The 21,860-nt window shown below is 42.8% G+C and overlaps 1 protein-coding gene across 6 annotated transcripts in view; it reads left to right on the forward strand.

Annotated features, from left to right (window-relative positions):
* NEXMIF (neurite extension and migration factor) overlaps positions 1-21,073 on the forward strand; it is a 179,754-nt gene extending 158,681 nt beyond the window's left edge. For 4 of the 6 annotated variants that reach the window (XM_074278260.1, XM_074278261.1, XM_074278262.1 and 1 more), the window contains 2 exons: positions 4,589-4,714; positions 9,573-21,073. In XM_074278260.1, the coding sequence (XP_074134361.1) occupies positions 4,639-4,714; positions 9,573-13,942 (4,446 nt within the window). In that variant the 5' untranslated portion in view covers positions 4,589-4,638 and the 3' untranslated portion in view covers positions 13,943-21,073. The remainder of the gene's footprint in view (positions 1-4,588; positions 4,715-9,572) is intronic. The other 2 variants (XM_074278264.1, XM_074278265.1) reach the window with 1 other exon arrangement.
* Positions 21,074-21,860: the final 787 nt, after the last annotated feature.

Genomic DNA, 21,860 nt, shown 5'->3' on the forward strand with positions numbered 1-21,860 from the left:
GATCATATAAATTTAACTTATTATTATTATTATTATTCATAATCTTGCCATGCCTTAGTTTCTCCCTTGAAGTAGCATTGACTTTCAATCATAGAACAGAATCCCAGATTTCTACCGGTGATCTGAAGTCCTCATTTCAATGTGTATTTTCATGTCCTTCATTTACCCACTGACCAGAGGCCTCAAAGAATAATGGAAAGAATGCTGAATTTTGAGTCGGAAATTCCAGGTACAAATTCAGACTCTACTGCTAAACATCTGTGTGACTCATTTTTCTGCACCTCAGTTTTTGAATCTGTTGGGATCAGGCCAGAGGATCTTTGTGAATATCTTCTGTCTTTAAATCCTTTTATCTAAAACCTCTCTAGGTTAGAAAAGGAGGAGGCAAAGTAGGAACAAAGAGTAGATGATACATAGGCTTTAAAGATCACCTGATCTGCTCTCTACCTGCTGTAGAGGAGGAAAGAGGCCCTGACAGGTTAGAGAACCATCCTAGAGTTGACAGAGTAAATTAGAAATTCCTAACCATGACCGGAGAAGTGTTTTGCTCTCCCTGAAGGGCTTCTTCACCCCATAGTCCTGCAGAAATCACTTTGATTTTCCCTCAAACTTTCTATAGTACTTGATTTGAACTTCTCAGGTGATGGTAGGGTTATATATATTTGTGCCTTGTCCCGCACTAGTCTTGGTGGGCAGAAGACATGTGTTATCTAAGGATGCTACCACAGCATATACTACGTGAGTGTGCCCAGATCGTTGCTGCTTGGAGGGGAAGCTTAGGGAGAGAAGCTGGCTGGCTGGCTGGGCAGAGCAGGATAGGCTCCTTAGGCCTGCCTCCTACTCGGTTTTCAGGAGAAGTGGGCTCTGGTAAAGAAAAGGCTTAGCAAAGAAGGCAAGTTATGACTCTGGCAGGTCTCTTTATCCTTCTCTGTCCTTCCCCAAAGCCCTGCAACATGGCACAGTGGAAAGAGTATAGGATTGGATCCAGAGGTCCCAGGTTCAAATCATTAGGGGGGGGGAGTCACAAAGTATCTATCCTTGGGATTACCCCTTAATCTCTCTCAAACTCAATTCTGCATCTACAGAAAGATGTCTGGGGAGTAAATTAATCTATAAAATGGGGATAATAGTTAGATCATCTACTTTTACAAAATTGTTGGATTGTTCAGAAGAAAATGCTTTGTAAGCTTTGAAACGAAATCAATGGGAATCATTATTACTGCCACCTTCTCGCCTTGCTTAGTCATTCATTTCCTGTTTTTCCCTATGTCTTATGGTCCCTCTCACGCTGCAGGCCAGCTCTGAGTCATCTTGTCATCTGCCTTACTCCCTCCCACATCCTTCCACCAGCCTCCATGGCCCATTCTGGTTAGTGTAATGGTCAGAGGCATCAGGTAGCAGAGTCCAGCTCCTTCCACAGGTGCAGCTGCCTGTGGCCCCAGAAGTACAAGTGAGCTCTTGTTGCTTTGAGATCTCACTAAGACTGGGACTATTTGGCAAGTCCAAAGGCCAATGTGACCATCTCTGTGTGGATCTGCAAGGACACACAGAATTCCCAACAGAGAAGCTAAGAAGCCAGGGACTTTCTGCCCTCCACTTTCATTTTTAGCATTCGGCTTCTGCAAGTGTCCATGCATCTCCTCAGATTGCTGTAGGCTTTTCTTCTCTGTCCCTTATCCCCATCCTGCTCCTCCTCCTCCTCCTCCTGACGTCACTATTGCTTTCTTTGATAAATTAGCATATAATCCTTATATCAGAGATTGTTTCATGACACAAAGGCCCTAGATATGTGGCAGGGTCCTTTTCTACTCTATTGGCTTATAGGCCTGCCTCCACCCCCTGAAAAACTGGAATAATCCGGGTATGAGGTCTCCAGTATTCAGAGGACCTATTTGTAAACACACAGTTCACTGTATTACTAAAGAAAGTTTTACTGAGAAGAGAAAACAGAAGAGACTTAGCACCCAAAATGCCTGTCACTCCTCAGAAACTCTATTCCAAATGTTATGGTTCCTTTACCAAAGACTCCACCAACAGTGCTGTCTCATCTCCCTGCTCTTTGTTGGTTTAAGGGAGTCTCTCTCTCTCTCTCTCTCCCTCTCTCTCTCTCTCTCTCTCTCTCTCTCTCTCTCTCTCTCTCTCTCTCTCTCTCTCTCTCTCTCCCTCTCTCCCTCGCTCCTGTCCTCTCCCTCCCCCTCTTCTTTTCTCTCCCCTTGTCTTTTCTGCCCCTTTCAGCTCTGTCACATTGCCAGCTCTATCCATTACCATAGAGACCTGCAACATACTTCATTTCCATCAGTTACCAAAGAGGAAGAGGAAAAGGGGAAAATATTCCAGCCTTCCATCACATTGATAAAAGTAAAATTCCTAAAAAGTCCTATAACCCAATGTTTCGTGCCTTGGGGAAGGACACCCCTATCTGACAGTCACTGCTTGGGAAACTGGGAAAGCAGCTTAGCAGAAATGCATCTCACACTAAAAATCAGAATAATCTAAATATAAAAAGTCATGTCACAAATGTAAAACAAGATTACTGGTGAAAAGAAGCAGGGGCTTTTTCCAACTATGGCAAGGAGGAGAATTCTTTATTCTATAAGGGATAGTAGTGATCATAACAGAGGAAAGGGGCAATTTCAACTGCAGAAAGTTAAAAAGCTTTTGCAGGTATAAAATAATTGCAGGCAGCATAAAAAGGGAAATTGTCAGTTGAGGAAAAAAATCTCTATAGCAAATATTGCTGGCAAAAGTCTGATATGCAAGATACTGAGATAAATTTGGCCAAAGGTCTCATTCTCCGGTAGGTAGTCAAAGGATAGGAAGTTTTCAAAAGAATTGTAAATTATAAACTACCACATTAAAGATTACTCAAAATCACATCTAAAATAAAGGCAAATTAAAACAATGCTGAGGTTTTATCTCACACCTAGCAGATTTGCAAAGATAAGACTGATACAATGAGGGCTGGAAAGACAGGTACAGTAAAGCATCACTGGTGGAGCTATGAATCGGCCCACAGATTTTGGAAAATCGTATGCAAGTTAACAAGTCCTGTCTGGTCCAGCGTATCCCATTCTTTTCATGCTTATCCCTGTCTGCCTTGATTTTTATAGTATCTCCACACAAGTCTTCTCATCTTCACTTTCTCCCATTTCCAATCTGCCCTTCATGCTGCTGCCAGAAGCAGCTTTCTTAAACATAGGGCCAAAAACCTTCAGGGGTTCCCAATTTTCTCTCAAGTAAGGTGTACCTTCCTTAACTTGGTACATACTCACCATAAGCTGGCACCACCCTGGCTTTCTAGTCTTCTTTGATATTGTTCCTTTCCCCATACTCTACTCTTTAGTAAAAATCTAGACTATTCTCTGCCCATCCCAACACCAACATTCTCTGAACTCTCACAGCTCTTGCCTTTTGCTCATACTATTCTGTCTGGCTGGGACACCCTTTCTCCCTCTCCTCACTCCCTAAATTCCTACCCATCCTCTCCAACCTAACTCAGATGCTATGCTTTCCAGGAAATCTCCTTTGATTGCTCCCCCCCACCCCAATCCCATCATTCTACCTGACATAGGACCTTGCTTTGCACCTCTCTGCTGCATTTATCATGCATCGTATATTCTAGTTATCTGTGTTTGTATGTTACACCCTTACCCCTACACTGTTAGGTCCCTGGGGGCAGGGATCATGTCTTAGCTAAAATTTTTATCCCCTTATAATATAACAGTCCTCTAAACATAGTGGGTACTTTACAGATATTTGCTGAAGTCGTTAAATTTAATTGAGCCTCTGACCATCTGAATTAGATATGGATTGAATAAGCACATGAAAGGACATTCCATTTCATCCCCACAGTCCTTTGAATTGATTAATTTTTCCTCAGGAAAGTCCTGGAGCCAATGCAGTTAAAAGGCCATCCCGGATCCCGTTTTTCCCCTTCCTTCCTACCAGAAGGAACCTGGGAAACCGGGAAGTTTCTGTTTGCCCAGTTACGGTCAAGACTTGAGCATCAGAAACCATGGCTAAGAAACTTCCTCTCTCTAGAGAGCCAACAGAGCTCGGAGTTGACCTTGATTAGGGCATAGTGAGTCCCCAGGATTGAACTTGCAGAATTGAAGGACTGTTCAATATTGTGAAGAAGCCAGTCACCTGGAAGTCAGAAGGCCTAGCTAGACCTTTTGGTCTAGGCTCTGCCATTAACTCAGGGTGTGACCTTGGATGAGTCCCTTCTCCTCTCTGAAGCTCCATTGCAGAGAGAGAATAGCAGCTTCTCTACCTCCTTACAAGGGCTTTGAGGGAGGTAGAGAGCGCATTCTGTCAAGTGTATCGTTTCAGAGAAGCCTGAGTCCTAGCCCAAGCTTGGGCAGGTTGCATCAGGCCCCGGAATGTGGGAGGGAAGGGCATGGAGTCGCCAGCCTGATTCGATGTACCCACTATGGGACAGGAATCTGAAAGCACAATGATCAGGAGGCCCAATCTGGAGGACAGTTGAATTCCAGGTTTTCTATAGAACCTTTTGTTTGCTTTGCAGCTTTGTGAGCTTCTTGCAGCCAATTTGAATGACTCTAATTACTTGTTTGGAAACATGCAGGTTGGACAGAAGCAGCAGGGTATGGATTGAAACAATAAAAGGTTAAATTGATGGATGACCAACAAGATAAGGAATCTGCCTCAGAGGACGGAGGAACCAGGCTGATTAATGGGATGAAAGAAAATGGTAAGGGAACCTTATGAACCACCCCTCTCTATCACTCCTCAGACAAATTTTTTTCACTTTCACCTTTGAATTCTCATGGGGGTTTTTTTTTTTTGGCATCATGCAATGCTGCAGAGCTGAGAGAGGGGATAGGCCAATACTGCTAATTGGACTAGGAGGCCAAGATGTCACTGACTAGAGGCAGTGGGATTTGGTGGAAGGATTGTGAGAAGTGGATTTCTTAACTGGAACTGGATTTGAATCCTAATTTTGAGGTTTCCTAGTCGTGTGCCCACGGGCAAATAATTTCTTTCTGAGCTAAAGTTTCTACAGCTAAAAAATGTAGATAATAATTCTTGTATTAATGTACTTGGTTAGCTTTAAAAAGCCATGTAAATGTGAATAGTTGTTAGGCTGATGGTATCACCTCTGCCCTGTAACTTCTTTTTCTCCAGATTCATGGAGCTTCTACATCCATGTGGGTAGGACAGAGTGTGGATTAAAATTTTACCAAGCAGAGAGAAACATGGGTAATTAATGTACATTTAACTTGCAGATAATCCCATGACTTGTACTCTATTCTTAGGCAACTTTCAAATAAAGGTTATGATTCCTCTAAAAGGTAGTTTGGGGTCCAAAGTGAAGATAGTACCTTCTCACATGCTTTCATTGATCCAAATCATTCTCCTACTTACTATCTGTGTACTCTTAGACAAATTACTTGCCTAAATGAACTAGAGATGCTCTGAGATCCATTCTAACTTTAAAAAACCCCAACAAGTCACCTCTGTGGTTGTCTGAGTTCTTCTCTGCTGCTTCTCAACCTATTTTTGCATCCCCTGTTTCTTGGAGAAGCAGAAGAGATGTGACCAACTGCCGAGCCTCCTCATTAAGTTTCCTATCGACATAATTTGCCCAGTCTATTGGTAGGGTTCAGCTCAATTTTCTTTTATTCACTGTCCTGTAGTTAGCAGTCGCATCTCAGAAGATAAAGAGAAAGGTGTGCCATAACAGGAAGAAACACACATTTGGATCAGTCCCATCAATTCTAGCCAATTCTGGCATGTGATCCATGCAGACAGTCTGATTCAGTAATTGGAGGGGAGATGTAGGAGGAGCATTTGTAATGTAGCAGAAGATCTCCTGATGGTCCTGCCCTTTGCTAATTTACTCTAGTCAAGCGGAATTGATAGCCACCTTGTCAGTGGGGATAATTTTTTTCTTTGAGAATTTGGTTCAGTTGTTGGGAAACACGTTTCAGCCAGCAAAGCAAGTTTGCTGCTTTGAAAAACAAACCAATGTGTTGACCATGTCTGATAACACAGACCTTGTTACACACCTGTAATCCGCCACCTCACTGCTAAGCAGAGGGAGGTTTGTTTCATCAGCACTCCAGAGTCAAAATTAATTATGGCCTTGATATGTTTTGATATTTTCTCATGGAGTTTTCCTTTTATGTTCTTGAGACAATATTGGGATGTTATGTATATCTTTCTCTTAGTTCTTATTTTACTCTGCATCAATTCATACAAGTCTTCTGAGATTCCTCTGAAACATTTCCTTCTGTCTTGACTCCCTGGGGTCTAGGGAGGAGACTAGTTTTGTTTTCTGTTTTGCAGAAAAGGGGTCCAAATAGGTTTGGCGATTTGCCCAAGGTCACACAAGTCAAGTCTCCTGTTTCCCAATTCACTAGTCTACTTGCTCTATCTGTTGAATTTTCTAGGTAGGATTATAATTCAAAGATTCATAGAAACCATCTAGTCTTAATTATCATATACACTTTCTTTTTAAAAAATATTTCAATAGTTTTTATTTACCAGATATATGCATGGGTAATTTTACAATATTGACAATTGCCAAACCTTTTGTTCTAATTTTTCCCCTCCTTCCCCCCCCACTCCAAGATGGCAGGTTGACCAATACATGTTAAATATGTTAGAGCTATATACACTTTCTTGAAATGGAAATTTATTATTTCATATTTTGAATCCTCTCTTATGTTCTGCTGTACACATGGCCATGTTTTTCCCCCTTTTTTCTTTTTTGTTCTTTTTCTATTTAAGTTTTAAATAAAGAAATAAATAGATTTAAAAGTAGGAAGTATCTAGTCCCACTTCCTGTTTTACAGATGAGGGATCTAAGGCCTATTAGAGGTAAAGATCAGTCAGTAAGTAGGAAAGTCATGCCCTCGCTCCGTTCACCTTTTATTACCTGGGATAGCCTCTTAGCTCCTCTCCATTTTATTCAGATATTCTCTAACCTTCAGAGACTGTTACAAGTCCTACTCCAATTTACTTCAACAAAACATGTATATGCAAAGCTAGATTCTGGATGTTGAAAATTCAAAGATAGACATGAAATAGACCTTGCTCACAAGAAACTTATAGTCTAACTGGGAGGGCAAGTTCCCAAATAACTCTGATACAAGGGTGAATCTGAGAAGTGCAAAGGAAAGTACAGGCAAAGTGCTATTTGAGAGATCTAGGTGTAGGGGGTAGGGAAGGCTCTATGAAGAAGCTGAGTTCTAAATTAGTCCTTGAAGGGCGAAGGACTTCAGGAGTCAGAAATCATCCAGGAGAGACTAGGTGAGCAAAGGCAGAGGACCAGGAGAGGACATGGGGAGAATAGAGGCTAGCAAGTAGCTCGGTTTGGCTAAAATATAGAATACATCGAGCAGAGCTGCCCATGAGAAGTCTAGACATGTAAATTAGAGCCAAATTATGGAAATCATTGAACACTAAAAGTCGGGGAGTTAGAGCCACTAAATGTTTTTGAGAAGTGCCTTGTGGATGTAGAAGAAGCAGTGTCTTGCCCGGGGTTAATAGCTAGGTAGCAGGGCAAATCCACGAGCCTGGTCTTCTGCTTCAAAATCTCTTCATTTGCCACCATGTCACAGCTATCATTTTTTGGTACTTTTCTTTTACTCGTAATTGCCACGTATTCTAAACTAAGCACCAATGCATGTTTATTCATAGGGCTAGGGACAGAGATTGGACTGGTGATTTCACTGGTATGGTAGACACTTAATGTCTATGGGACTTGTCAAATTGAACTGAATTACTGCCTTCACTCACCTATTTAACGCTTGACAATCTAGAACAAATTTGGTGGCATGTAGTGCCATGAGGTGGTGTCACTTTAATTCTATTCAACTGTTCGTGAAACATTTATTTGATGCTTACTATGTGCAAGACCCTGAGCTGTTTGCTGGGAAGAAAGGAAGGAATTAAGGAGGAATACATGTACATAGATCACAAGGATATAAGGAAGAGCGTGAAGAGGGTAGAAATCTAAGGAATAGATGACATTCAAATCGGTTGACCAGAGAGGGGTAGAGGTGGACAGGAGAGACTCCCTGGGCAAGGAGTGGGCCATCTAGTTCAGTGGTGTTTAGATTCAAATAGAAATCCCTATACTGTAATATTGACTTAGTTTTAAAACTGTAATGTTATTTGTATTTTATTGTATTTTGATTGATTGATTTGGGGATGTATTTATCGGTGATATTCCCATCTCCCTTGGGCCATGGTTGACACCTCTGATGTAATCCAAACCCTTTATTTTTATGTATGAGGGACCGGAGACCCAGATATGACTTCCCCAGCATCTCACAATTAATGATAGAGGCAAGATTTGAACTTAGGTCTCTTGACTCCAAATCTCTCACCCTTTTCATGCTGGAAGTAGTATCTGAATTGGGTCTTGAAGGAAGGGGGAGGGATTTCAGCACATGTTAATGGGGGTAGCAGAGTCTGTTCCAGCCATGGGTGATGGTATGAGTAAAGGAACAGAAAAGGTGAATGAGAATAGAGCTGAATGAGAATAGAGAACATAGGATAGTTCAATTTGCCTAGAATATAGAATAAGTGAAGGGGAATTATATACATTCGGCCTGACTGGAAAGATTAATTGGAGACAGATTGTGGAGGGCCTTGAGTGCCAAGATTAAGAGTTCTGTTTTATTAAGTAGGTAATAGGCCTTGAGTGCCACGATTAGGATTTATATTTTATTAAATAGATAACAGAGAGTCACTTTAGGATTTTGAGCTAGGAAATGGCATGGTCTAGCCTATACATTAAGAAGCTTCTTTTGGCAACTATGTAGAAGATGGAGTAGAGAAGGGAGAGATGGGAGTCAGGGAGACCAGGGAGATAAGAGGCCATTATAATATCCTGGGTAAAGATAGCAAAGAACTGAACTAGGACAGTTATAGTAGAAATAGAAAGAAGAGGACAGAGGTTAGAGATATTACAAAGAGAAAATTCAATATGACTTTGCCACCATGGAGGGGAGGGAGAATGAATATCAAAGATGGCTTTGTGCTCAGGCGCCTAGGAAATTGTGAGGATGGTGGTGTAAAATTCAACCGAAGTAGATAGAGAAATTTGGAGATGGGAGGGAGCACGATCAAGTGCAAAAGATGGCACTTTCCATTACTAGCTATGTTAAAAATTGAGGTGTTGGTGTGACACGCAGGTAGTGCTGTCCAGCAAGCATTTGGAAATGCACTTGCCTCATACCTTAGAAATGAGGTGATGGGTTAGAGGCTCGTGTTTCAAAAGAACAAAGAAGCCCTTCTGATTCTTCCTAGCCTGAGACTCTGGCCTTGGGATTTGTGTTCAGGCAGATATCTAGCTGCCCCAGAAGAAAATGAAGCTGAGCTTCAGTAAGGGCTGTATTCACCAATTAAGGGCTTTTCAAAGCTAATTTGAATGGCGGCTCTTTAGGACTCTGGTATTTATTCGAAGCAATAAAAAAGCTGAGGATGGCTGGGTTTTTGCAGGTCAAGGAACAGAAAAGTAGATGATAACCGACTAGAGGGAGCAGAAAATCAGCTGAAATCCTTACCTGTTCTTCTGTTTCCATTCTCTTCCCCAGCCCACCCCCACGGCTCCAATGACCAGGATCTGATGGTGAAACTGGCAGCAACAACATTGCAGACCCTGAGCCTGACACCCAAAGAGACTCTGGTGTCTACCCGGGGCCTTCTGCCTCTGACTTCAAAGAAACCCTGCCTACCAAGTCCCCCATCTCCCCTGAGGCTGACCGATGCACCTGAACATTCTTCTAATGACTCTTCTGTGCATGCCATTGCCCTCACATCTGGTATAACCAAGGGTCTGAACACATGGTCACTGCCAGGGGACTGTGAGAAAGCTCCACTCACCATCATGGAACCTGGAGGCATGTCAGCCTTTACTGGCGACTGTCTCATGCAGCCGAGTCGGACTTGCCTGGGCTGCTTCATTGAGTCTAAGGATGGGATTGATGCAGAACCAGGTATCAGCTTGAAACCAGGTGATATCAATAGGGATTATGATACCTGTTCCGTCTCTGATATAGGGATTCATTGTATGAACACAGCAGAAACCATGAGATTTGGAGATGAGCTGCTTTCTGACCAGCTCCTAGGCTTCCCCCTGCATAAATCCAGGGCGGGAGACAAAAGAGACACAGAGAAGTCTGACAGTGACTCGGAGGACCCCACTCAGAAAAATTATTATGAGGGATTGCTATTGGATAAATGCAACGGCGAGGAAACTCTGCTTTCAAATACTAACCAGGAATGGGGCTACTTTGAATCTTTCATCAGTGAGAGCAAGATCGAGCTCCTTGACCTCTGCTCAAAAAATGAGCTGTCAGTCAACCTGTTTTCAGAGGAGGACGTAGACAACTATATGTTTGACGATGATGACTCGACTCTGGGCAGTGACGTCTGCTCCCTGAAGATCCGATACGAATCCTTCCAAGACAACGTGCGAGACAAGACCAATGTCCTGCAGGACGATGCCCAGTTCAACTTCTTCCCCAGTGTTTTCACCAGCTGCTCCAAGAAGGAGACAAAGAGTGGAGGCCTGAAGCAGAGTGGAGACTCCTCCCAGTTCAAAGTCCCCACAGAGAGCATCATCTGGGGGGAAGAGGATGAGGAGGAAGAAGACAAGAAAATAAGAGACCAGGAAGCTGAAGTCCAGGAGAACAAGGGAGTAGAAGAAGAAGAAAAGGAGTTTGGAGAGTTGTCTGCCTTAAGCAAACCATGCAAGGGGACTGATGTGGTCAAGTATGTTAATTCCAAGCGCAACCCCTTCCTTGATTCTGCCAACTCCGCAGAGGATTCTGGGGAGTTCAGCGACGATAGCTCCTGCACTGAGTCTTCGTACGATGCCTTGAAGGAGATTAAGGACTGTAGCCGCTATCTTACCCGTGATCCTCATTCTGGCTCCTCTTCTGCTTCCACCACCATCCAGCAGAACTATGGACTGAGGGCTAAAAGGAAAGTCCGGTACAGTGAAGACTACCTATATGATGTTGATTCCATAGAAAGTGAGAGGATGTGTGAGAAGAAGGAGTGGCAGCCAGATGGGCAGAAGGAGGAGGATGATGATGAGTGGTGCCCCAAGAAGAGACGGAAAGTGCCTCGCAAGGAACCTCCGGTCATTATCAAATATATTATCATCAATCGATTCAAGGGGGAGAAGCACATGCTGGTGAAGCTGAGTAAGGTGGACGCCAGTGAGATGACAGTAACGTTGAATGAGGACCTGCTGCACAAGTATGCCAGGCTGGCCCCACTGAAAGGCTTCTGGCAAGAGAAGCAGCAGAATCGCCTTGATTCCCTTAGATCCACCCTTTACCACAAGCAAAACTTCCACCTGAATGGCCTCGAGGCCCCATTCCCACCTCCTCCTCGGAAAAGAAAGTGCAAACTGGCCAACCGGCACAGGATCCAGAGAATCCAAGCCATTGAACAATCGACAAACAAACAGGGCTCCTTCTCCTGTGATCAGAAGCAAGCTACTGGCAGTAAAGAAGATGCAGGCTCAAAAGGTGCATCTCACACGGGGGCTAGAGCTACCTCCAGCTGTGCCAGTGAAGTGCATTTAAATGACACGGCTGGTCCTGACTCAGCGAAGAGCCGATCACAAGACCGAGAGTTCCGGAAAGGGCCAGAGAGGAAAGTGCTCCACCGAATCAAATTTAAAAGTGAAGCCAGGTTAAAATGCAAGAAGAACAAAGCTGGGCAGGAAAGCAGTAAGGCAGCCCCTCATCCAGCCCCGGACAGCCAAGAAGCAGGCTCCAGTCTCAAGAACGAGAATATTCGTAGAGCCCCGGACAGCTCCCATCGATCTGATTGTCGGGAAGATAACACTACTAAAAATTCTCTCTTCTTACCAGCCACCTGCTCGCCTGACACGCCTCTGCCATCTGCTAATATTGCCACCAATGTACCCGTTATCCCTGGAGGGTATCTGCAGACACTGTTAGATGCATCGGATTTATCAAATGCTACCGCGATCTCCTACTTCACCCACCATCCCCCGGGCCAGCATTCTGCTGTCCTTCCTCAGCCAGAAAAAGCATTCACATCTCTCCAAACTGGCCAGAGCTGTGTGCTCTCCCCACCTTCAGAGTCTGAGCTGCAGCACTCACCCCATCCCCTCAAAATGGATGCAAGTTCCTTTGGAAGTGTGTGGCCCAACAAGGCTATGACTGGCCCTCAGGATTTTATGGCTGATGCCCCAGGAGAGGCAACTGGGGCCCTCTCAGGCAAGTTTGGTGGCTCTGAAATGATTCCGACAGGGGATAACCTCTCAGCTGCTATCTATGGCCCAATGGGGGGCAGCAAGCACCCATACCCCACTAAATATATGCAGGACAACCAGCTACCACCCGATGATGTCTATCAGCAGTGCCATTTCAATAATGCAGAGGGCTGCTTTCCTTTCCATCGGGGCACGCTCAACACAGACAATGGCCGGCTCATTAGCTTTGATTCTGTGGGCTCGCTGTCAGTCAGCTCTAGCAATTACAGTTCCTTGAGCTTGAAGTCTTGTGAAAAGGAGGGTGACGAGGATATCAATGATGACTTCTTAGCTCATTGCAGTCCCAAGCTGGTGATCCAGCAGAGCATTGATGAGATCACCCCCTTAAAGGAGTCCACTGACCTCCTAGACATCTCTAACTTCACACCGGACAAATTCCGCCACTCATCTCTCTCAGAGATGTCTCCACCAGACACCCCTAGTCTTTCGCCACAAATCACAGGCTCAGAGAACGGCAAGGCACTAGGGGTACTTAAGGTGTTCCCAGAGGGCACCCCGGGCCCTTTGAGCAGTGGAGAGAAGGTCAAGTGGGACTGTGGCAGCCTTCCACACCAAGATGAGACAGGTGATGGATTTAATTTATGTAACCATCAGTTTCAGTTCCATATGTTCAATGATGAGGACTCTGTCGGCCTACTCCAAAAAAACCCTTGCCTGTCAACATTTAATGAGCCATCTGGTCAAATTAGCACCAGTAGCAAAGTGTCAAAATCGAAAAAGAAAAGTTCACCCAGCAAGAGTGGGGTTACAAACCAAAGCTCTTCCCCAAAAGGCACCAGGAAAAAGACTTCTAAAGCCAACAATAAAGGAATTGAGAAGTCACCCAGCAAAGCCTCCCGCCAGATGCCCAAGACGACAAGAAAAGGAAAATATGCAGCGGCTGTGGCTAATGGTGAGAAAACTCAAATGGGTCTCATCCGAGGAAGCGGTCAGCTCAACAGTGCTGCCACGGGAAAGTTCTTGGCAGGATGTGTACACCATGGTAGCCCCACAACCCCTGTGAAGATGACAGGCCACAAGGACTTCTCTGGGGAGTGGCCAATGGGGAAGGACAGTGGTATGGGCTGGACTGATGTAGGCATGGGCAATGCCAACAGCCTCCTGGATGATGACCAGAGAGAATTTGAAGAACCTTCTAACATTTTGTCCAACATTGCTTCTGGCATGGCTGACGTGCAGAGATTCATGATGGCCTCCATGGAGCCCGTTTGGAGCCCAGTGGGCCATCATGGGGTTCCAAACATATACCGCTCTCCTGAGTCCAACAGCCTAAAATTAAAAACCCTAAAAATCTTGGCTGGTACCCCACAAGAGTCCAAGAAAAAGGCCAATAGTGGCTCTCCAGGAGCCAGTAAGAATCACAGGTCACCCAAGAGTTCTAGCAGAAGCAGCGGGAAAGCAGTCGTAGGTGATCCTGGCCGGGCAAACACAACAGGGTACAACTCAGACATTCACTCTCCCTTCTTGGATAAAAACTATAGTAACTTGAGCACTTTAGGAAATAACGGACCAACACACAAAAAGTTATACCGTCACAAATCCAGCTCAAAAACCCTGAGGGATGAGAATTGTAAGGGAAAACGTCAGGAGCGGGAAGCAGCCCTCAAGGACTCAGCTGGGACATCTACTTTTGAAAAACTGAGGTAATACTGTACCAAAATGGCTCAGATATACCCTTATCTTTCCTACTACCTGCTAAGCCTGCAGTCCTACATTTTTTCCTTCCTCAAAAAACAAGTTTGCATGAAAGAGACCATCCCCTTTCCCCCTCCCACCTTTTGCAAAATTAAAAAGGAAATGAAAGGGGAAAAGGGCACCAGAAGTACTCACACTTGCAAGCTACCTAGAAAGAATGAAAACAAAACAAAAAAAAAAAACCCAAAAACAAAAAAAAACCCACAAAAACAAAAAAAAAAAGATTCTTTTTTTTCTTGACTCAGCTGGTGTTAAACACCAACAAGGCTCTTTTTTCCCCCCCTCCAGCTTTCGCTTCAGTTTTTATTCTTTATTTCTTGAGGGGGAAAACCCCCCAGTTATCAGATGTGCTCTTCTTAATGATTTAGAAAAGGTAAAGACTTCTGGGGGAAACCACCTTTTGTAAAAAAAAAAAAAAAAAAAAAAAAAAAAATTGAACTTTATGAACACACACAAAAGCCAAAATGGCTTCAATGGAAAGGATCTTTAGTTGGATGTTTGAGAGCTCAAACCTCACAGAGCTGCATGTGGCCAAGTTGAGTGCTTTGTGGCCCCCTCTGCTGTTTATATCTTTGCCTGCATCCTTCAGCATCTACCACAGCCGAGTTAACATTAATAGATGATCCTATAGTGGGACATCAATGAAAGCCAACAAGGAAGGATGGCAGAAAAAGTTTGATTTTTTTCTGCAGGGAATTCAGACTATGGTCTTCCTAAAGCAGAAACAGAATTTTGAGAATTTCCCTGTGTTGGAAAACAAGACTTATTCTTCTCTAATAAGACATTTGATGTTTGTTTTCTGTTTCTTTCAAAATCTGCCTTGTGGTATTTTGACATGTAAGTGCTGAAATTGAGTTTGACCTTGTGGGAATACTTCTTTAAGTGCAATCCCTAACCTGGGATTCTCTATGAAAAACTTTTAATGAGTCAGACAGTTGTACAGTAGTTGATGCACAATGGCTCCAAAGGGAAAAACGACAACGGCAACAACAACAAAACCACAAAATTATCGTGCCAAACTGATGAACAAGTGACTGAACTGGAAACGTTGTTCCTTCTTTCTCAGCATTGGGTTATGAGTATTGGGGTAATTTAGCCCCTTTGACTTAACAAGAAACATTCCAGTGGTCTGCTATTAACCAACCCTACTTCCTTGGGTAACGGCTCTAGCTCTAGGGTAAAACTGGGTTGTTCATTTACACCAATTTACCAAAACTTATGGACAAGGTTAACAATGTGCCAAATTGACTGACCTCATTTCACAGATGCACCCCCACAGTTTACAGCTCAAAAGTATTCTCTCTTACACACACACACACACACACACACACACACATACACACACACACACACACACACACACACACACACACACACAACTGTTAAACAAACATAAAAGTCCTGTGTAAAAACAGGACCAGACCGGCAAGGTGATGAGATCTTTTTGTTCACACTCTCCTTGCCGAAAGATTGAGTTCTATTAGAAGAATATAGAAAACATGCCAGGTAAGTCTACTATAGAAAGTTGAGTGTATACATTTAAAGAACATTTTTCAAGGAAATGAAACAGCTGCTTTGAAAGTTTCTGTTTTCTAAAAGCAAACTCTGTAGCTGAAGATTATTTAAAGTGCAAAGTTATTGCTGATCCTTTGTATCTCCGTTTTATATCTTTTCTAAGAACCTGGGAAAAATTCTAAATATCGGCATCAAATCTGTGCTGATGATGAATTAAGTGTGTTGATTGTTGCTTACAATATTTCATCCTGCTTTGTGTCTTTTCTGGCTTCTATGTTCTTGGAGTGTTTAATTTCATAATGCTGATGTCATGTAACCTGTGTTTGGATTTTATTAAGAATTTTAGTTTGATCATTTATTTCTCTTGGAGTTTATGTCAAAGAACACAGAGCAGTCTTGGGTGGGGGGGAATGAGCCAATTAGGGTCGAACAACCTTAATTGGGGGACAAGCATCAAGTGCTACCCACTCAACCCAGTCCCAAAAGAAACAAAGTCTCTTTGCTTAGTGCCACAGTTCACACATCTACTACTATCAATCCCTTTTGCCCCTCAACTGATGCATGTCCCTAGTTTAAAATCGATCACCTCTTTTACTTGCAGTGGAGAGCCTCCATGTCTGATGCACTCTGATCCAAAATGAGATCATGGGGGTAAAAGTACTATGAAAACTACTGAGCACTATAATGGGATTGTTATTATTCTTATCATCATAATTATTTGTCCTACTGACCTAGGAGTAAGAGGGCGCTGGGGTAATGAGAAAGAGGTAAAGTGGGTAGGAGAAAAAGCTTAGGAGGCAGAAAGGGACAGCTACATTGGAAAGGGAGAACGTGATAGATTAGAAAAGGACAATGCATATTTTGAAAGGGAGGATGTGAGCAAGGGTACCTATAGACAGGGACTAGTTAGTGATTGCCTTCCTAACATGTTTACTCGGAGCTTTGGAAAAAGTGCTAAAGAAGATATGGAAGGAGAATCATTCAGAAGCATTGAAGGTCAGAATCGGAAGGGATCTTAGAGATCACTGAATCCAACGCCCTCATTTTACAGATGAGGAAATTGAGGCCCAGAGAGACATGACCTGAGGTTATGCCATAAGTAACTGGCAGGGCCAAGACCCACCCCCAAGCGTCTTGACTCCTGATCTGGGTTCATGATTCATTTCACCAGTCTGCTATGTTGACAGCTCTACAGCCAGGAAACACACAGGTAGCAAAATGAGTAAAACCAGCTATACCCTCAACGTGAAACCTGACTTTCCCTGGACAAGTGGGCTGGGAGTGATTTGAAAGGCCAGTGACCGAATTTAGGCTTTGACAGTCAACAAACATTGACTCTGCTGTGTAACTTGGGAACAATGGAATCTTGACACCAAGTAAAGCAGGACCCTTGCTCCACAACCGCTGTCCAAAAGGGAAAAGGACCCAAACTGGAATACGCTTATTCTGGCACTCTGTTGGGTAGTGTGTGCTGTCTGCGCTGAATGCATGGGAGCTGGTTCCTAGAGCTGACCAATTCAAGTTGGTTTAGCAAACTTTTCTTAATTACCTGCTGTGTTTCGAACATTGCATCTCCCCCGAGAAGAGCACGAAGTCTCACTACGATAACGTCTCTTCCATCATGGAACTCATAATCTGGAGGGGGGAATAAGACAATCCAGATAACTATAATGCACAATACTATGGACCTTAGAATAACCAAGGGGCTGGATGAGCTTTGAGAGAAGAATCATGACCTATGGAGGTTAACAAGGGGTCTTCTTGGAAAATAATGCATTCGAACTGAGCTTCAAAGGATAGGGAGGAAGTAATCAGGTGAAGAGAGGTAGGGAGGCCATCCCAAGCAAAGAAGCATGACCAGAATCTCAGAAGTCAAAGAGTTCCAGATGGGATGAGAACCTGGGAAGAGTGTGGTGGGGGGAGTAGAGGGTTTGCCATGATTCTGAGTCTGATCCAAAGAGACAGTGTTGGAAATTGTTCCATAAGTAGAAAACATTAGATAAAAAGGAAAGGAGCTGGTTTGGGGGGATTCTCAGAGAGTCACTGTCAGGTCTACCTTAAAGTGGGGAAGATGAAGTTAGGGGTTGGGGGTAGCAAGAAATCAATAAACGATGAGAACATTTCTCTGTTTCAACTTGCTGTTAAGCCACTCCTTTGGAAAGGGATATTTTGATGGTATCTCCTGGGAACCAATGAAAGATCTGGTTTAGGGAATAACACCTTTCTCTCCCCAAACCACTGACATTTTCAGGCACCTTTTTTGGCCTGCAAACCATTGGGTTTCCAAAGGTATTACTATAACTCAGAGTTCTAGGGAAAGACACTGTATTGAACATAAAATGAAGACCTGCACATGGGAGAAAACTGCAGTAGGATTTGGAACATGGGATTGTAGAGCTGGAAGGGACCTTAGAGATAATGTAATAATACAACCCCTTTATTACACAGCTAGCTAGGTGGCATAGTGGATAGAGTGCTGGACTTGAAGTCAGGGAAGACTTGAGTTCAAATCCTGCTCAAGACACTTCCTAGCTGTGTGACTTTGGGCAGGTCACTTACCTTCTTTCCACCTCAATTAACTTATCTGTAAAAAGGGGGAAATAATAACACCTACCTCACAGGGTTGTTGTGAGGATCAAATAATACACACACACATGAAAAGTGCTGAGCTAAATGTCATGAGCAAGCTGTCACCATTGTTGTTACAGAGAGGGTAGCTACAACCCAGAGAAGTCACACAGCTAGGAAGTGTCCGTCAGGACTGGAACTGAAAGCTAGTACTCTTTCCATGAGACGCAGCCTAATGTAATATGAGAAGCACTGGATTTGGAGTCAGAGGACCTGGATTAGAATCCTCGCCCTGCTAATTATCAGTTGCATCACCTTGACCAAATTTTTTTTCCCTCTCGGCTGCAGTTTCCTCATTTCTAAAATGGGAGAGGGTTAGACTAGCTGATCCAGCTCCAAATCTATGATCCTATGATCTCAGAGCTCTGAGCTCTCAATCTTATTCTTCTACGTGTATAGCATGGCACATGCAGCATCGAGCCACCAATAATCTAGACTAGTTTTAGGAAGATCCCAGCTTAGCCCATCTAGGTCCTTGAAGACAGACACACCTTGAAATTTGTGCAGAGAAGTTGCCCGTAGCATAAACTGCAGATGAACCCAAGGGAGGAGAATGTTTGCGCTGACTTCAGTATTACTCCAGCAGAGAGACAGAAATAAAGATGTCACTTGTATTACTTAGATCATAGGGTCATTTATTTCAAGCTGGAAATAGCTTTTGAGATCATCCAGTGACGGACAGGGTGGAGATCTGAACCTAAGTCCTCTGACTTCAGAATCAGCACTCTGTCCAGCCTACCATGAGGAGAATGGAATACCACCTAGCTCTAGCAGAAACATTTGTGCTCTTTTCATTCTTGAAAAATTCTCCAATTGGAGGGCTGGGATTGGTTTCAGTTTGGTTGGTTCATTGAGACAGGGAAGGCTATATTCCACTGCAAGTATTAATTTTCTTTCTTTTCTTTCTTTCTTTTTTTTTTTTAAAGAAAAGATGTTTGAACTGTGTTTTGTTTCTTTTGTTTTTCTTGATGAAGCCCATCACTAAGAATGGCTTACCCCTAGAGGCACCCACATTTTTGAAATGTCATTAATGGGGACCTCAAGCAAGCAGACCAAGTCTTTTAGAAGAGTTTCTCAAATAGGGATCTGAAAGAAAGGCAAGAGAAAGAACTTGCATTGGCTTCAGCTGACTTCAGTCTGGGAGGCACCTCATCCCTAGCTGGGATGGTGTCAGTTAGGGGATGATGCTCAGTCTGCCTAGTACCAAAGCACAAACCCTTTACAGCACTTTCCTGGCTCAGCTGGACAGCTCCTGATATCACTCAAAGGGAACTGGCTGGCTTAAGCCTGGGTTGACATTGGGACCACATGCTCAATCCTTGAGATGCGTGGAGTCCACAGAGCGAGACTGGGGAGGTAAGAGGAAGCAAAAAAGCCCACGGGAGGACAAAAAATAGTACCAAGTTTGTAGTATCAGCAAGGCTTTCAAAATTGGTATCTCAGGTAAACAAGTGACATTAATGGCAGTAGAGAAACAGCCATGGAAGGAAATCTTCTCTAGAAGGTGAGGATGGCTACTGGGGCCCAAGGTGATGAGGTGGGAACTGCTAGACATTTTTTAAAGGCTTTGAAAGATGCTCTGTTTAAAAGAGAAGAGAAATGTTTCTAGTTTGAATGACCCTCTCCCTGGATAGCTAGAAAAATGTCAAGTTCTAAAGCACAATGGGAAGGCCAAAAAAGAAAGATCACCCCAGAGAGGCCTGGGAAACTACTTTGGACTTTGTCACCTAGTGGGAAGGAAAGAAAAAGGGAAGGAAGCAGGGTGGAGGTAGAAGGACAGAGATGCTCTCTTTGAATTGCCTAAGGCACACTGGTTGTGCAGTTGTGAATGTACCATTCCTGCAGTTCACTTCCTTCCATAGAACTTAATGCACCTCTGGAGTAAGTTGTTAATGTTTTATGGTGCTAAAGGAAAGGAAATGATGATTTTCAGCCCTGCTCTGACCCCCTAAGCATTCAAGGAAATTAAAAAAAAAAAACACACAGAAAAAAAACCTTTAATGGCCCTTTTTATGAATGTAACATAAACATTTCTGTTTGACATATGACACTGCAATTTTACCATGAGTGAAAATTATTTGCCTTTTTCTTTTAGAATAAGCTTTATAAATATTCTGTAGAGTCAATTGAAGTATAATTCTTAAGGATCATTCTAAGACGCCTACAAAATCTTGTATATTTTTAAGTGTGCCAATTTGTAAAATATTTTGTAAGTGTATATTTTTCTTAGGAAAGTGCTGTGAAGTGTCTGTATGTGCGAGGCTTCCTTTTTCCGCACCCCCAGGTGTGAATAAAAGGACAAATACTTAAAAGTTCCTGGTTTTAAAAACCAAACTATAAAGAAAAACAATGAAACTTTTGTTGGGAATTTTGTAATAAGAGACATGTTGTGAACGAGTGTAGTGACCTTGTGTAAAGAAAACTGGAACAGTGGTGAACTTGCTGTTTTATAGAACCTCCTTGTAAATTATTCTTGTAATATTTTTGGTTCTCTTGTTCTTGTTGCGAAGGTTTTAAATATTTGTGATTGTATGGTGAAAATGTCATATTGTTAACTTGCTGAGTTTTGTTATATTGTTTATGGAATAAATAAAAACAGTTTAAATCTTGTTTTAAGATCATATATGAAGAGATCAAACCATTTTAAATTCATTATATTCCATCTCCTGAATGTAAAGAACTTCATTGTTCAGAGTACTATGTAGGGAAGAAGGGATGATTTTGCCACATTCTGGTGGATTTAGGCTGGTAGATGAACAAGTGGAATTCTTGTATGATGGTTCCCATTGGTTCCAGTTCCTTCATCTGCACAGCTCTAGTCCTCAAAAGCACCTAAGCTGTTGCTTCTTGTGAGTAAGGAATGTTTTGTTCATTGTATTTGTATCCCCAGTGCCTGGCACGCAGTAGGTGCTTAATAAATATTTGTTGATTGGTTGTTGATTTCCTTATGATGCTGATTTACAAAAGGTTTAAAACTGCAATCACACTTCTAATTTATTTGGTATTTTAAGATTACAGAAGAGACCATGAATTGCACAAATTTCCCTGGTTCCCTTCTCCCTTTCACCTCACAGCCACCCCCAATCCCTGCTGTCATCATACCTCCACCATGTTACCTAAAAGACCAACACACCTCACTGCTCTGTCCTTCAGTTTTTTCAACCATATAATATGGATAATATTATTTGTGCTGCTTAACTCCCATGGGTTTTGAGAGGAAAACACTTAGTATAAAATGAAGAGCTATCAAGCAGCCAGCTAATTAGACTATTTCATCTTCCCCAGCTGACTCCATTGTCACAATGTTAAAACTCCTGTTGTTTTTCTAGTCCAGGCTAGTCTCATCAGACAGACACAAATGGTTGAGTTTTGCCTTCACATGCCTTACCTCAACCACTCCACAATCACCCATCTTCATTTGGAACAGGATAGGAGCGACTCCTATGGATCTTCTCTCTGAGAACTCTGAAAATGTGCCAGCCGTGCATGAAACAGGGTCTGTTAGCAAGAGAGATGGAGAAGAGCAGGATACTTTCTGAGAATAAAACCCTAAAGCATGATAATCTCTAGATTAAAAAATAATTTTCTTATAAACTTAAACTCAAAAATTACTAACCATATGGAATTGAACTTCAGGTAAAAACAGAAAATCTAAATTATGGACATTTCAAAAATAATAGAAACTTTAACAAAATAATAATTAAGTCTGTCTCCCCCTTTGCATCTC

Source organism: Sminthopsis crassicaudata, chromosome X (genome assembly GCF_048593235.1).
Source record: "Sminthopsis crassicaudata isolate SCR6 chromosome X, ASM4859323v1, whole genome shotgun sequence".
Lineage (NCBI taxonomy): Eukaryota > Metazoa > Chordata > Mammalia > Dasyuromorphia > Dasyuridae > Sminthopsis > Sminthopsis crassicaudata.